Source organism: Hydra vulgaris, chromosome 01 (genome assembly GCF_038396675.1).
Source record: "Hydra vulgaris chromosome 01, alternate assembly HydraT2T_AEP".
Classification (NCBI taxonomy): Eukaryota; Metazoa; Cnidaria; class Hydrozoa; order Anthoathecata; family Hydridae; genus Hydra; species Hydra vulgaris.
In genome coordinates this window covers 4,735,001-4,751,674 of record NC_088920.1, presented here as the reverse complement: position 1 = coordinate 4,751,674, position 16,674 = coordinate 4,735,001, and the positions used below count along the sequence as shown (strand labels likewise).

The 16,674-nt window shown below is 28.8% G+C and overlaps 1 protein-coding gene across 5 annotated transcripts in view; it reads left to right on the top strand.

The window, feature by feature from the left end:
• LOC136075045 (NACHT, LRR and PYD domains-containing protein 6-like) overlaps positions 1–16,674 on the top strand; it is a 53,056-nt gene that overhangs the window by 14,079 nt on the left and 22,303 nt on the right. For 3 of the 5 annotated variants that reach the window (XM_065787267.1, XM_065787270.1, XM_065787268.1), the window contains 3 exons: positions 221–505; positions 5,815–5,862; positions 15,717–16,674. The exon at positions 15,717–16,674 is cut by the window's right edge and continues 367 nt beyond it. In XM_065787267.1, the coding sequence (XP_065643339.1) occupies positions 221–505; positions 5,815–5,862; positions 15,717–16,674 (1,291 nt within the window). The remainder of the gene's footprint in view (positions 1–220; positions 506–5,814; positions 5,863–15,716) is intronic. The other 2 variants (XM_065787271.1, XM_065787269.1) reach the window with 2 other exon arrangements.

Here is a 16,674-nt window from a genome sequence, read left to right as displayed (position 1 = left end):
ATTGCTATAGATCTTGTTTTCAAAATTTTGAATCTTAACATTTTTAATACATCATAGTTATTACCAAATATGACTAATAAATTAATCTGTTGATCAATTTTTTTAAATTCCGTATAAAATCATTTTTACCCAGAAACACCAATTTTCTTTTGTTTTTTGTTTTTATAAATTTATTTGCCTTTTTTTTTACACATTCAAAATTAAAATTTCTTATATTTAGTGTCTAGTAATGATTTTGTTTCTGATGAATTTATTTCAAAATGTTATGGTGAAGTAAGCTATAATATTGGAAGTGATTGGTTGCGATGGGGAAGACACCTAGGTCTAAGTGATTCAGATCTTGATAACATTGGATCTGATAACAAAAATTCTTATGAGAAAGCTGATAATGTTTTAAAAAAATGGAAGCAAAAAAATGGAAATCCTTCTTGGGAGCAATTAAAAAAAGAGTTGATGGCTTTTGATCGTTTAGATATTGTGAGTAAAATTAGGACAAAATTTGGAGGTAACAATACTAAACAAGAATCATATTTTATTTTATTTTTTTCTATTTACTGATATATGTATGTTTGTATATATGTATATATGTATTATATATATTATATATATATATATATATATATATATATATATATATATATATATATATATATATATATATATATATATATATATATATATATATATATATATATATATATACGGCTTGTGATGAAGAAAATCGCCAAGCATGTTATATCACGCTCGTGCTCTAGGTCAGGGCTGCGAGAGCGATCTTGAAATTTGAAAATTGAAAAAGACAGTGTTTATAAAAAGCTTTCTATTTGTTATGCGACTTTCATTCGTCAATGTTTGATGTAGTATCTATAACAGCGCATTTATACTACTTCAACAATTTAGTTTTTTATACTTTCTAACTTCTTGTTTTTTATTTGTGCCAGATCGCTATTTTTTAAAATTGTGCCAGATTGCTATTAAAAAAAAAAACGCGCAACCAAACAAAAACGCATGTGCCTAATAAGTTCTTATAATAGTATAGCGGCCTTGTTTGTCAAGGTTCGTGTTTCGGAGTTTTATAGTTAAGAGAAGGTTATAACCACTATTAAGTAGCTTCCTCTTCTGTAGTGGCCTTCTCTGCCTTGAGGAGGTGAATAACAAAAAAAAAAATTATAATAATTTAAGAATATATTCATGGCTAAAATTTTTTGCTTTCATTGTTTTGATATGTATTCAAAACGCTGTTAACTTAATATTTACGATTAACAGTTTTTATATTTCTTGATATTTTTATAATAATTAATTTTTTTGTAAATTAATTAATAATTAATAAATATATTTTTTTATAATTTCTTATTTAAATAAAGCTTTTTTTATTGTCAAAAAATTTGTAGATTATAACACAAGAATAATTTGAAATTCTTCTTCAAATTAATTAGTTGAAAGTTAAGTAACAGATTTTCTCCTCAACTGTTTTCAGCGGTCTTTCCTCTTTTTCATTTTTGAAACTGAATGCTGCTAATTTGTGAGTCATATCTTCATCAGCACTGCCTATTTCATCGTCATCATCGAGAGCTTGATTTGGAATTTATGATGCTGTTGTTGTATAGTCATCTGGGTCATCATCAACCTGAAGTAAGCGTCTCTTATTCAAATAAATATCTTTTGCTCGCTTTTTTATGAGGATTATTTCATCTTTTGACCAGCTTTCATGGTTTCCTAATATCATAATGCTATCATTTAGCATATCGTAACTCATGGAAAAGCATTGATCTGATAATATGCTAGTAACTGTGCTAAACAATTGCTCCACGCTTGAGTTTGATCCTTTTAATCGTTAAAATAATTGATATAATTTTTAATAAATCAGGAAACCGAGTTTTTGTACAAGAATTTTGACCTCCGAATTTCTCTTGTCTGGCCATTGCATACCATTGCTTCAAGATTTGTTTTTGCATTAATCAAAAAAAGTTTCTATTCTTGATTCATTCAAGAACAAATCTTCAAGATTTGTTCTTGCATGAATCAAGAATAGAAACTTTTTTTAGATTCTACTCTTTAATTAACTTTTTATTAAAATTTGAATGTTCTAATGGTGTTTTGAAATGCGTGGACAAAAACATTATTTCGTCCACACCAAACTCTTTGTTGTCAGTTCAGTTCTGCGGATTGATAAACTGCATGGCGTGATAAATCTCAGACTCTTCCTTCATGGTAATAAACCTGCTGTTTAAAGTATTTAAATGTCTGGGTATAACATTTCTGTTAATATTTCTGACTGAGCATAATGCTTGATCTACATCAACCAAAGTCGTATCTAAATTTACTATTGTATATTTCCTACTACTATGATGTTTTCGTTTGTCCCCAGCTTTATTAAACTGACCAGACAGTGTTTCAGGTAAGTTATGTTTGCCATCAATAACCATGAAACGTGATACATAGCAATCTAAAAGTTCTAAATCCGTATTAATTTCTTCAAGCTTCAGTTCCAGTTCTAAATTTGTCCAGTTGATTGTAGCTAGAATATCATGTGGCAACAGTTCATTTGCTTCAAACACTTTCGATGCTGGCACAATGTCCACAAAAAAATATGGTCAAATATATTTAAATTTATTACTTATAAAACAATTCTAATCAATTCTGGTTGTTTGCAGCCTTGTTGGATGCAATGATGTTAAAAAAAATTAAAGTGTAGCTATTGGAATCTTTGCAAATCAAAGGATAGTATTTATCAATACTGAGATCAGATAAAAGTACAGTTGAGTTTAAATTAGGTTTACAATGATTAAGCAAGTCTGGTGAATTTGGCAAGGGATAAGATTTAACTGATGGAAGGTCGCTTCATAGACCACATAGTTTTTTGAAAGGTTAAAATTGAATCAGTTAGCTGGTAGAATTGATTTTTTATGTTTAATGTTTTAGATTACTTTAGGTATGATTTAAGTTTAAAAATAACTTGTTCTATTCGTAGATAGATCCTGGCATTCTAAGCAATTAGCTATGCAATTGTCTAAGTCCTGCTAGTTAACCTGAAGTTGTAACTTAGGACTTCTTGTGTGGCACATCAAAATTAACAGGGACATATTCCATGCACAACATTAAACTGTTAATACTCTGATATTTTACACCTGTTGGTAGATTCAGCCTCTTTATATGTATCTATATGAATAAATTAAAAATTCATAATTAAAGAAAGAAATGATTACTTGAAAAAAATATAATAATTTTTATAAAACAGATTAAAAATTTGACTAAAACATGTTTATTGTAAATAATACTTCCTTTGTCAGAAGTAAAATGATAAAATAGAAAATTTAAAAATTTTCTACTAAACCTGACCATATTGCTGCTCAATCCAAACTCTCTGTTAATATAATATTACTTTTTATTATCTTGTTCCAAAATCAATGTATGTACTGAATCCTTTGGGCTCCTTACCCTGTTTCTTCACATTATTTCCACATATTTTATTGAAAGGTTCTGGATTTTAGCATTTCACTAAATGCTGTAAATCTTTCATTCAGCATTTCACTAAATGCTGTAAATCTTTCATTAAAATTATTTAATTTAAGTGAATTCCAGAAATTCACGTAAATATTCTTTAAAATTTCCAAAAATTTCAAAGTGTTTTTTGCTAATAATTTGTGAAAAAGAGAATAATTTTTTAAAAAATTTAAAAAATTTTCATAAATCAATAGCAAAATACACTCAGAAATTTTTGGAAAAGTTAAAAGTATTTCAAGTGATCTGTGTTCATTAAAAATACCTAAAAAGAGTTTTTATGTTGCATAAAATAATTTTCCCATTTAAAGTTTAATTAAGAACATATTTTAAATAATTTGTCACTCTCTCAGAGATTTTGTTATGCAAAATCTCTAAAAGAGATTCTTTTTGTCCACCTTGTAACTGCAGAGAGTTATTGAAGGAGTTACTCCACTACCGCATCTTTTTTTTTTTTGTGTATGTCTGTAAGTTGAGTGTTTTTTACAAAATAATTCACATGTTAGTTTTACTTGTGTTGGTAGAATGTTTCATTTATCCATGTTTTTATTTCTCAGATATTATTCTTTCTAGTTGTATGATCTTGCCAATTTAATCCATATTCTTTTTAAAAAGATTAGATTATGCCTCAACAATCCCCTTTTTTTTGCCAGCGTTTATAAATTTCATTTTTTTTTTTCTTGTAAAATTATTTTCTGAGTGGGTAGAAATTTTTTTTTAATGTCAAATCTCCCTAAGGTCAAGAATGTCACTATGGTCAAGGAGGGTACTTTAATTATGGTTACAACCCTCTCTCAACTCTATTACTCCAAAACACAAACCTTGACAAACAAGGCTGCTACACAACGAAGCAAGTTGAGCACAGCACTACCAGGGATGTATTAGATGCCTACAAGTGGTGGGTAGGAATGCTACAATTTGTACAAAATTATGTCAAAATAATGAGTGAGCATATTATGTGACTTTAGCTGGCATCATTAAAAAGCAGGCATCATTATGCTTTTTTTTCAGTGACTCATTATGTCTAAACTCATTTTGTCTGCTCCACTAAACAGTTCACCATTTATGGATTACTTGAACACAATCAGAAGATCATTAACAATTAAGAGTGAGCATTTCATCAGTATTTCACCAATAGCTAGTAAAATATTTAATAAACTGTTAGAAACAATACTCTGTTTAATTCACTGAACTGTTAGAAACAACACTTGGCGCTGTAACCATCATTAAAGTGCTGTTGTTTTTCCTACATGGACAACACTAATGTTAATTTTAGGAGAGGGAGAATTTATTTATTTTAGAGAGAATTACAACACTAATGTTAATTTTAGGAGAGGGAGAATTTATTTAATTTAGTGAGAATTAAGCATCGGTGTTTTTCTTTTTAGGTAAGGATTTTACAAGACCCTTAACTAATATTAACCCAGTTATGTACTAATTGCAGGTAATCATCTCAGATGAGTCACATTTATGTTGCCAGAGCAGGTGGGCAAACTCAATTTGTTAGGGATTGGGTTAGGTCATATATACATACCTAGATATTGGCATTGGGATGAGTAAATGACAAGCAGTAAAAAGCTCTTTTAAAACATACTTAACTAGGATTTTTGTTGTCAGGTTTTTATGAAGGAAAAAGTATTATTTTTATAAGTATTCTTTTATGTAAAAGCTAGACATCTAGTCTTGGCAAGCTGCCTGACCTGATTTTCCGTAAGCTCTCAGCATTTTTAAAAACACTTTCAATGTCTTAAATATAGTTTTGATAAAGTCATGGATAAAGTTGAATGATTTTGATAAATTATTAAGCTTTTTGTAAATTTACAACACTATTTCCTTTTTGCTCAGTTTGTCGGGTGCAGTTTCATTTGTTTTTGTTTTGAGTTTTTTCAGTTTCATACTTGTTTTATACATTTGTAGTACATACATGCAGTAGTGGTGTAGTGGTAGAGCGCTCGCTTCATAAGCGAGAGGTTCTGAGTTCGATTCCCCCCACGTTCCTGGTAGTACTTGTTTGTCAAGGTTCATGTTTCGGAGTTGTAGAGTTGGGAGAGGGTTATAACCACAAGTAGCCTCCTCATCTGTAGTGGCCTTCTTGGCATTTGGGAGGTGAATTACAAACAAAAAAAAACAAAAAAATTGTAATTTCATACATTTGTAGTTTCATACCTTTGTAATTAGGCCTTGCGGGAATGAGTTGATGACCCTTATAGATTTTTTTTTTATATAGTTCTACATTTTCAGTGTTGTTTTTTTTTTCAACTCCATGTTCTTATTTAAAGTTTTAGTTATGAGTAAGAACTTTATATTTTTTAGAGATTTCAAGTTCACCAAACAAAAATTCCAATGTTTCTTCCAAAAAAGGTAATTATTTAAATTGTTTTACTCTTTGTTTGCTTTAAAAATAGGAAAATTTTTCATGTTAAATAATTTCCTTTCATTAAATTTTAACTTTTTCATTTAAATTTCAACTTTTTTCATTAAATATACGTTTTTAATGTTTACTTCAGTTGCTTATTTTATTATTGTTACTAATCATTCATTTTGTTCATTGTGCTACTGGCTTAATTAAATTCATATCTCATTGGTCGCTTTAAAACAATATTTTTTATGCAATGCTCACTTAATAATTCACTGATGAATAACAAAAATTTCTTGTATTACTATATTAAGTTTTTATCTAGATTTTTTTAAATAAATTTCTTATATAATTTATTAAGGTTGATATAGACAAAGCAAAAATTAACTGTTTTATTCTTATTTAAAACTATAAATAAGACCCCATTTCGATGGTAATATCATTAACAAGAAGATAGCTTGTTGTCAAGGTGAAGTCTTCTTGTTGCTCAAGTTTAATGTTGTGATGCTATTGTTTTGAGATATATTTCAAAAAATGTGCTTTTACTTTTACTGCCATTTTTTAAAGATTTTTTTGTAGTGGCCACCCTGACTTCAAAAGTGTTAACACAATAAAATAAAATAAAAAGATGTTAATTGAATTCACCAAGTTATAATTCCTAGATGTAGCAGTATCACAGTTTATATAGTAATAATAAATAGCTCTTTATTTTGGTAGTTAACAGCAACAAATCCCATCTGTTATGAATGTTTTTTTGTTGTTAAACATTTATGACTTATCTACAATCCTTGTCCACAATATTGTGATCGCTTACAGTTTTTTTGTATTTTTAACTTCAAGGGTTTGTAAAAAGTATACCAAAAGTACAGTTGCAATATTAGATATATTTTATTGATAAAACATGTTTCCTTAATAATAAAATAATATTTCAAAATCAATATACACACATTTTAACAAACATTTACTCTTTTTGATTGCAAGTCATAAAAAAATAATATTTTGTCCTTTTAATAAAATGACTTTTGCTATTCGGTCTGACTTTCAATGCAGTTTATTGCTGCTGTCTTAATTTTTTTATTGTGGTGCCAATGATAGAGTAATTTTTCAATCAAATTACTTTTGTTTGTTGAAACCTTGGAAGAGATTTCCTTCTTGAGAATGTTCCACAAATTCTCAATCGGATTTGGGTTAGGAGAGTTCCCTGGCCTATCTAAAACAGGGATATTTTTGTTTTAAGAAAGTTTGTGATCCTTTTAGCTTTATGGCATGGAATACTATCATGCATAAACAAATGTATTGTTGTTTGGAAACCATTCTTGTATTTGGGGGATAAGTTGGCTCTTCATAACCTCTTGATACTGTGTTTGGTTCATCATCCCATTGACAATATAAAGTCTTCCTGTGCCTTTATCACTGATAACTGACCATACGATAACTTTAGTTGGATGTTTAACAGTTTGTACAATGCAATCTGGGTGATATTTTTCGTTTGGTCTTCTTCAGACGAAGGTGGCTTTGTCTCAAAAAAGATCTCAAAAGTTGATTCGTCTAAAAAACTCACCTGAAACAATCATCATAGTGTGGGTGTAATTAAGTTTATGTCAACATTTAAACACTTTTTAACAATCTTTTTTTCAAAATTGATAAATTTACTTGTTTCCAATCTCCAATAGTCATATACTTATGATTTTTTGCCCATTGCAATTTCTTTTTTATCATTGCTGGAGTTAGCCTTGGTTTTTTAGCTGGTTTGTGTGATTTTAAAGCAACTTTAGCCAGCCGTCTCCTCACTGTGCGCTCCGAAACTTGTATTCCAGACTCTTGAACAAGTTTTGACAGCAAGAGGGATGATTTTTTTCTATTTTCCATACAAATATCTCTTATAATTCTGTCTGTCCTGGGAGTGGTTTTACAATCTGCGTATCTGCGAGTTTTGTTCACTTAAAAAGTGTAATAAAAACAAGTTTGAGTTTTTTTTTAATTTATTATATTTGTTTAACTATATTTTTAATTTATTATTTATGTTTAACTTTCATTTTTTTTTCTTATATAAGAATGTGTTACGTTGAGTAAGAGTAAGATTACTAACTATTTTTGTAATGCTCTTTAATAATCATTAACCAGAGATCCATACAGAACACAAACATACAAATATATAAAGTGACTTACGGATAAACAAACAACATGCCAAAAGCCCATACAGAATAAAAACACACAGTGGGTTTAAATTAAAATTTAAAAGCACACTCACTAATCTTCATCAGCAGTATTGTGAAGCAGTTCCGCATCCTCTTCAAAGATTATTTTCACTTTTTTAGTTTAACCATAAAAGTTTGCTTTCAAATAGTTTGCATGGTTTTTTACCAGGTAAATCTTGCTTTACAAATTTACTTGAAAACCAAGATATTGTAACTCTAGTAGTGGATCAAGATTATCCTATTGATATCCTCTTTACTGACTTTTCTAAACCATTTGACAGAGTTCACCATAGAAAACCTATATTAAAAATTGAAATGTACAGTATAAAGGGATTTATTCTTAAATGGATTGAGTCTTTCTTATCAAATAGAGAGTTGTTCTTGAAGACATTGCTTCTACGTGGCTTAGTGTTTTAAGTGGTGTACGCAACACTATGTTCTGACCAATTTTGTTATTAATTTATATCAATGATCTTAAAAACAAACTAAAAAATAAATGCAAGCGCTATGCTGATGATTTCAAAGTTTTCCTTATAATCCGTGATAACAGTGGTAATGATCTACAGGATGGCATAAGTTTCTATTTTTGATTGGTGCAATGACTGGATTATGCAATTAAATATAGAAAAATGTTAAAAAAATAAAATAATGCATGTCAATAAATGTAATAAATTAAATAAAAATATCAATAAGTATTGAATTTCTGATAATCAATTGAGTAATGTGGATTGTGTAAATGATCTTGGTATCATGTTTAAAAGCCATCTGAAATATGGTCATCATATATCTGCGTGTTTCTAAAGCAAATATAATTTAAGATCTTATCCGATACATGTTTTCATTTTTAAATGGTTGTTTTTTGTTTCGCTAGTGCACCCTCATCTAGAATATGCGTCTTCTACTTGAAATCCATTTTTAAAAAAGACGTTAATCTTATTGAAGGAGTACAACATAGAGCAAGAAGATTTATTCCAGGATATTCAGAGCCTCTTTATGAGGAAAGATTAAATAGATATATTTAACAACCTTGTCTATGAGAAGAGAAAGAAGCGGTTTAATTAACTTTTTTAAATGTCTTCATAGTTCTTATCAGCTAAATACAGTATCTTCCCTAAGGAACTTTACAACCAACTGGACCAGCTGGAAGTGTTTGTGACAATATCCACAATCATAGATACACTTCTGAGATCTCTAGATATAGATACACTTCTGAGACTCAAGTAGAGTGAATTTTTTTACCAATCATGTTATTCCAATCTGAAACAATTTGCTGTTTGATGCGGAACTTAATAAGTCAGTGTTAAACTTTAAAAGAAGTCTTGATGAACTTTATTATGTAAATTAAAATTTCGAATTCTAGTTTTTAAACTTGCTGCTAAATTCGACTCAGTAATCATTTGCTCACTCAGTAATCAATCTTTTACAATAACTTTTTATCTTAAGTTTCTTCATAGTTGAGTTAAGATTTTCTAGTGCTTTTTTAAATGTACAAAATTTTTCAAAACATATTAATGGCCGTGGTCAAGTTTTCAAAATCAAATAGTATTCGGATGGTCATATTATGACGTGAAATCACATGCCTTCTTTTCCAAGCTTGTAGAAATAAAACCTTTTTGTGTTTTTGAGCTCAGGCTGATGTAACGTGGAAAAATATCACTAACTAGACACTAATGTATATTGGTTGTTATTAGATACTTGAAATAACTGTAAACTTTTCGTAAGCACCTGACACAAACAGAATAAAGACTAAAAAATGATATAATTAGCAGAAACATTCTCAAATCATTTAGCTGTGTATAATCAGCTGATTTGATTTCGGATATATAGAGAACTCTAAAAATAAATTTAAATCTGATAAATCCGAAAACATATTTAAAATCCAAAAACTTAATTAACTAAAGCAAAAATTCCCAAGTTGGTTCTTCTAAACTAGTAAGTATTCTTTTTTCAGAATGATTTTTCAAACATTACTAAAAACTGCCTCAGTATTTTGAATAGATTTTTCAAACATTACTAAAAACTGCCTCAGTATTTTGAATAGATTTTTCAAACATTACTAAAAACTGCCTCAGTATTTTGAAGCAGATTGTCATATATATTTTTAATTAATATTTATTCTAATTCACTCTCAACTGCAACCAACCAATATTAATTTGATTGTTATTAGAAAACAAAAATAAGTTAAAAAAGAAGAAAACAGTTGACAGAAGTTTTGAAAATTGTAAGTTGTGAGCAGTTCCATATGAAAACATCCATTTTTTTTACTATGTACTTTGGAACTGTTGTACTCTGAACTTTCAAGTTTAACCTATTGAAATAATAGAGATAAAGAATATAAAAAACAGAAAAATCAAAGATGGTGTGCCACATAATTTTTCTTTAAATTAGTTGAAATATATTGAACTGACCCTATATAAATTGTAATATTAATTGTATTTAAATTAGTTAAAATATATTGAACTGACACTATATAATGGTTTCTAAAACATAACAACTATAATTTAAAAAGCCTACTACAGTCATGGACAAAAGTTTGCGACCACTGCAATTTTCTACGAAAAACACTCAAAATTTAGAAAAACAAGTAGTAAATTATAAATCAGTAAATATATTTTGAATGTTTATTCACACTATACAGGTTAAACAGCATTTATTTTTGAGAATATTTTCAATACGTCCTGGCATCGATTCACACAGTTTCTTGCAATAGTCCGGTGTAATCTCCTGCACCCACACGCGTTTAATCCAGTTGATGAGGTCATCTTCAGAACTTGGGCTATGTGCAGCAATCTTCTGCTTCATTACAGTCCAAACATTCTCAATAATATTGAGATCTGGACTGTTGCCTGGCCAAGGTTCCAGTAGCGGGATGTTTTCAGAGCGCAGCCAGTCCTTAACAGCCTTGGTACCATGACAAGGTGCGCCATCATGCTGGAAATGAGTGATGCCATGTATTGGTACAAATGGTGGCAGCTTATCCATCAGTATACTCAAGTAAACAGCACCAATCGTTGATCGTTGTATTTTTAGGCATAATCCAAATGCCGGCACGACCGCTACCAGAGACTGCTCCCCAAACCATAACTTTTGGAGCCTGTTTGACTGTTGGTATAACGTACTTTGGATTATGCCTCTGATTTGGTGGGCGTCTGACATGTCTACAAAATGAGTAGAATTGCGTGAATGTTGTCTCATCTGAAAACATCACTTGTTTCTACTGGGCTGGTGTCCACTACCTGTACTTCTGACAAAAAGCTATGCGATCGCGAATATTCTTTGGTGAAAGCTTCGGCTTCCGTGCTGGTCGGTAAGATTTCAAGCCTGCATCAAATAATCGTCAGAGTATTGTCCGACTGTTTGGTTTCTTGGATGGTGATCCAGGCAGTTTGCCTCTAATGGCACTTGAGGATGCTCTTGGTGATTTTTTTGCTACCTTTATTATAGCATTATTCATACGGTTGCTTGTAACCTTCGGGTGCCCAGCGCGTGAACGAGAGTTAAAACTTTTCAGCTCTTGATTTCTCTTTACAATAGCTACAACAGTGGAATGTGAAATACCGAGCTTTTTGGCTATCTGTCTTATAGAAATGTTCTCTTTGTACAAAATAACGACCTGAGTATTCTTAAAAAAACATTGCGTGGAAAATTTCAGCTGAAAATTTTTAGCAGTTATCAATTTTTATACTGACTTTTTATATTGACTTTTTATAAGTTTCCTAAAATGACCCAGTTTTTGAAAAAACGTTTATTTTAATCAAATAACAGCAAAAATATGAAAATAAACATTTATTATGCTTTTTGATGCAGAATCCAATAAATCTACTTAAAATGCTAAAATAAGAAAAAAGCATGCTTAAAAATTATTAAACCAACGAATTTATATAATTTGTTTTGGGCCCCCAATATCTCAAAACATCTTCTTTTTTTTTGCTATTAACGTTTTAAGTTACTTAGAAGCTTACATGTCATCAAAGATCTAACTGGAAAAATAAAAGTAACATAAAAAACTATAATTTCAATGATAAATCACTTATTGAAGACATTAGTAAAAAATGATAAATCACTTATTGAAGAAGTAAAAAAGTTTTGCAAACGTAATAAAAATAAATTAACAATGATTTAAAAAGTTACTTAATATATAACTTAAGATTGTTTATAGTATTGAAGAGATAAATTTACTGCATCTTTAATCATTTTATTTTTGCCATTCAACTTGTATTTCTTCAACTTTTTCAAACATTATGTTTTTACCAGAACCTAGAACAAGTTCTAGAAAATATAGTTTTTTCAATATGTTGTAAATAAAACAATTTCAGAACTTTATTTGTAATAAAATTACTAATAATAAATAAAATATAAAAATAAATGAAATTACTAATAATAGTACTTTAATTATTATAAGTAATCAAAGTACTTTAATTAGTAGATGAAAAGATTAATTTGTATAAGCGTGCTTTTTTTATTTGTTTTTTAATGTTATTTATGTCTATTAAATTAGTAAGTCAACTCTCCAAGGATAAGGAGACCATTACAATTTAGGAGACAATTTTTTATTTATTTACTTTTTTTTATTGGGGTTATGTCCCTCTCACATCACCTTAACTTTAAAACATGAAACTTGCAATCAAGACCACTGTGCGAAGAAAAAAGTTGTGTAAGAGCCATTGTTAAGAAGTTTGTTAAAGGTGATACTTTAAATAGATTTCATATTTGAAAGTTTTTCAGAAGTCATAACTTCATTCAATTTTATTAAAAATAAAGTTAGAAGTAATAATTTGAAGCCAAAGTAAAAATTTTGTCAGATAAAATAACAAATAATAACAAAACAACAAATAAAAAGTTTTTCAAATATATTAACATTAACTCCAATGGATTCATTCAGAACTCTGTCTCGTCGTATTTTTTTCGGAGTTTCTGAGATCGAGAGAAAGCGAGAGACTTCTACGGAATTTCAACAAAGTTTTTAAAAAGTATCAATTTTTAATCCTAAAATAATTAAATTCTTTTTTTGTTTCTACGCTGCTTTTACTATAGTTCTTGTTGTTTTTAAAATGTTAGAGTTCTCTTTGTTCAATAACAACACTAATTTACATCGCAAAGCAATTGGTAATGCACAGTGGGCCAGGTGGTGGTGGTGGAAAAAACCTCAAAAAAAAGCTTATTCTATTCAAAACCATATAATAAAACATAGTCATACTTTACCATTGTATTATTTCAAAAACTCTTTTGAGTATAATAGTAAGTTTTAATAATAGTATTTTTTTAAATCCACGAAAATAAATTATAATGCATAATAAAATTCCTTTTTTTGTCAAAAAAGCAAGAGTATTTTAATTTTAAAGCAAAGATAAAGTAAAATTCTTAAAATATTATGCGTATGTGATACTAGGTAATATATTTTAACTATTCAATAGTTTACCTTTACAAAATAAGTATTAGGTCAAGATCATTATTTATAATGTATACAAAAACTGGTCTTAAAATAGCGAGATACGTTTTTAACTTATTTAACTTATAATACTTATACAGAGATAGTAAAAAATGTCATGCTAGCATTGCGTGTCCAGAAAGCAGTACAAACGGCCTAACTGGACACGTCAAAAGTTGCGAGAAAATAGTTTTAAAACCATCCAGTTCCAGACCAGTTTTGACTAAGATGCTGTTAAACTATCTTCTTGCAAAGTTAACAGCTCTTGATTGATATTCGATTAGGTCCATAACTCAATCTGAAATACTAAGAATGCTTTTTGAAAATTATGGGCATAGTTTGCTCAAGTCAGCGTCCACAATTGCAAAAAAAAATTAAGATGTTTCATGCTGAAGCCAAATATTTAATGATCGCTGAACTGGCTGCATTGAAACCAAAAGAAGAAAAATTTGGACTAACGGGTGGCGAATGGTGTAGCAATAGAGGTAGAAGATACTACAATTTAAATGTTCATTACACAATAACGTATTGTTTAGGAATGGTGAGATTGTCATCTCCTAGTTCTGCCGAAACGTTAAACATTTTGATAATGGAAAAATTAAAAGAATTTTGTACAAGTATTGAAAATATTGCAGGTAAAACTACAGATGGCTGTAGGTGGATGGTGAAATTGGGTACCATATTTAAGTTTCCACATCAGATCTGCCCGATCATTCAATTCATTTGATTGTTTGTGATTTGATATACGATAAAAAAGATTGTCGCAAAATTGTGAACAATGAAACTGAATCGGATATTGAAACAGTAACGGAAGCTGATGAAGAGACTGAAGGAGATTTTCTTATTGACTATTCGGAGAATGAGATTGAATATGAAGAAAATATCGAAAAAAGTCTACAAAAACTTCGAATACTAATTAAGTTTTTGAAATATTCATTGTTTCGATATGCATTCTTAAAAGAAAAATAAACAAAATTCACGGATCCATGCATGACAAAAGACTGTTGTTCAACAACTGTACTATAGATGGAACAGTGTTTTTCAGATGGTTAAAAGATTTTTGGGTTGCTTAGAAGCTGTAAAAAAAAAACACTTGAAGAACTAAACTGCTTAAATATGTTAAATAAAATTGACTTGAATTTTTTAAAATCGCTGTCTGACTTATTGGAAGTCATTGCTGATGCTGCACTTCGCTTGGAAAAGCCAAATACAACAATTTTGGAGTGTGACATTGTTATGGAAATGTTAGCAAGGAAATTGAAGGTTGTAGAAACTGACATCAGTTCTAATTTTGCAGAGGCATTAATCTTCAGATACAAAAATTGTAAAAATATTATGTTAGTATCATTGAGTCGTTATTTGCAAAATCCCAATTTATTTAAAAATAAAAACCACACATTTTTTTACTTTTCCAAAAAAGATATTCAAGTTTATGCTGCAATTTTATTTGATCAACTATTTACAACAAAAGAAAATAGTTTCCAACCAAAATCAGATGATCTTGCTAAAAGCAAAAAAAGAGAACCATCACAATCAACATCTTTTTTTGCCAAATTCAAGAAGTTTTAAATCAAAATCAATCAGCAGTTAAAAATCCAAAAAAAAACAAGACCTTCACGGATTAGTTAAAAGAGTATGAAGTAACTGGTGTGAAATCGGAAGCAGTATTGAAATTTGAACTAGCCATCCACAGAATTCAAGCAACTTCCTTGCAAGCAGAAAGAGTTTTCACCTTGTCTTCCAGATTTGTCACAAAGTTTTGTAGTTTGCTTTCTGATAAAAATTGTTCGTTAAAAATATTGTGATAAAAATAATTATTTAAGTATACTAAGAAATATAAAGCTATAAATTTTTTTAAAATTTATTATGAATTATAAGTTAAAATACGTTTAATTAAAAAAAATAATAATACAAGAACAATATTTTATTTAAACTAGATTGTTTATTTTTTTAATTTATAACAAAATACTATCAAAACTCCAATTTTGGATCCATTTAGTAACTCTAAATAAAAAGTTTGTTAAAAGTATTTTTAATTTTATATCAGTTAAAATAATTTCACAAGAAACTATTTAGATTCATTAGATTTATAAAAAGTTTTATGTCAAGTTTATTATAATAAATATTTTACATTTATATAAAATTATAGTAACAATGATCATCATGGTCATGATCATGAGCATTATCAAAATCATGATGATGACATTACTAGAAATTTTTTTATTTTACTTAGATTTGTTGAGAATGTCAGCTGAACTAAAAAAATATTATCTTAAATATTATGGGAAAATTGGTGAACTTCAACCATTATTAAAAGCATCTGCAAATGTTGATCTGATTCAAAAATTTATTGATCTATGTGTTGTTAATGCAGTGAATGCTCAAGTGGATGCTGTTTTTAGTGTTGAACGAAAAGATTTTCTTGAAAAGCAAATGAACTATACACCAATTCCATATAGTGAAATATTTACAAAAGAAGAATCAGTAATATTAATATCTGGAATAGCTGGTATTGGAAAAACATGGTTGCTTAGAAAATGTTTGCTTGATTGGTCAAATGGTTTAATTTGGAAAAATGTTGAGCTTGTGTTTTATTTGGAATGTAGGAGGCTTAATCAACATCAAAATATTTCTAATATTAATGAATTGCTAAATGTTTTCTACAAAGATGTTGTTAATGACATTAACATTAGTAATCATACTGCACTGTTTATAATTGATGGATTAGATGAATTTAAATATATGAATGAGTTATTAAATTCAAGTTTAACTTGTAACTATCCTATTGTTAATGCTTTAAAAGAAGTTCAAAAATACAAACATGTTATTGCTGGTAGAGTTTATGCAATAGATCAGTACCAAAGTCTCTCTGCAAAACATAGCGATAAGTTAACCATTCAAATAATGGGGTTTAATGAAAATGGAATAAATAATTATGTAGAAAATCATGTTGTGGAAGAAAAAAAAGAAGTTGTAAAAACAACATTAAAGGAGTCTCCGATTGCAAAAGCCATGGCATCTGTTCCATTTTATTTGTCTTCGATGTGTAAAATTATAAGTGATTCAAAAAAAATAGATTCAAATTCTTTCTTTACAATGACAGATTTGTATGCAAATATTTTTTTATATTTTTTACGAGAACACATTATTAAAAACAATAAATTGGTCTATGAGATAATGGAAGATAGTTT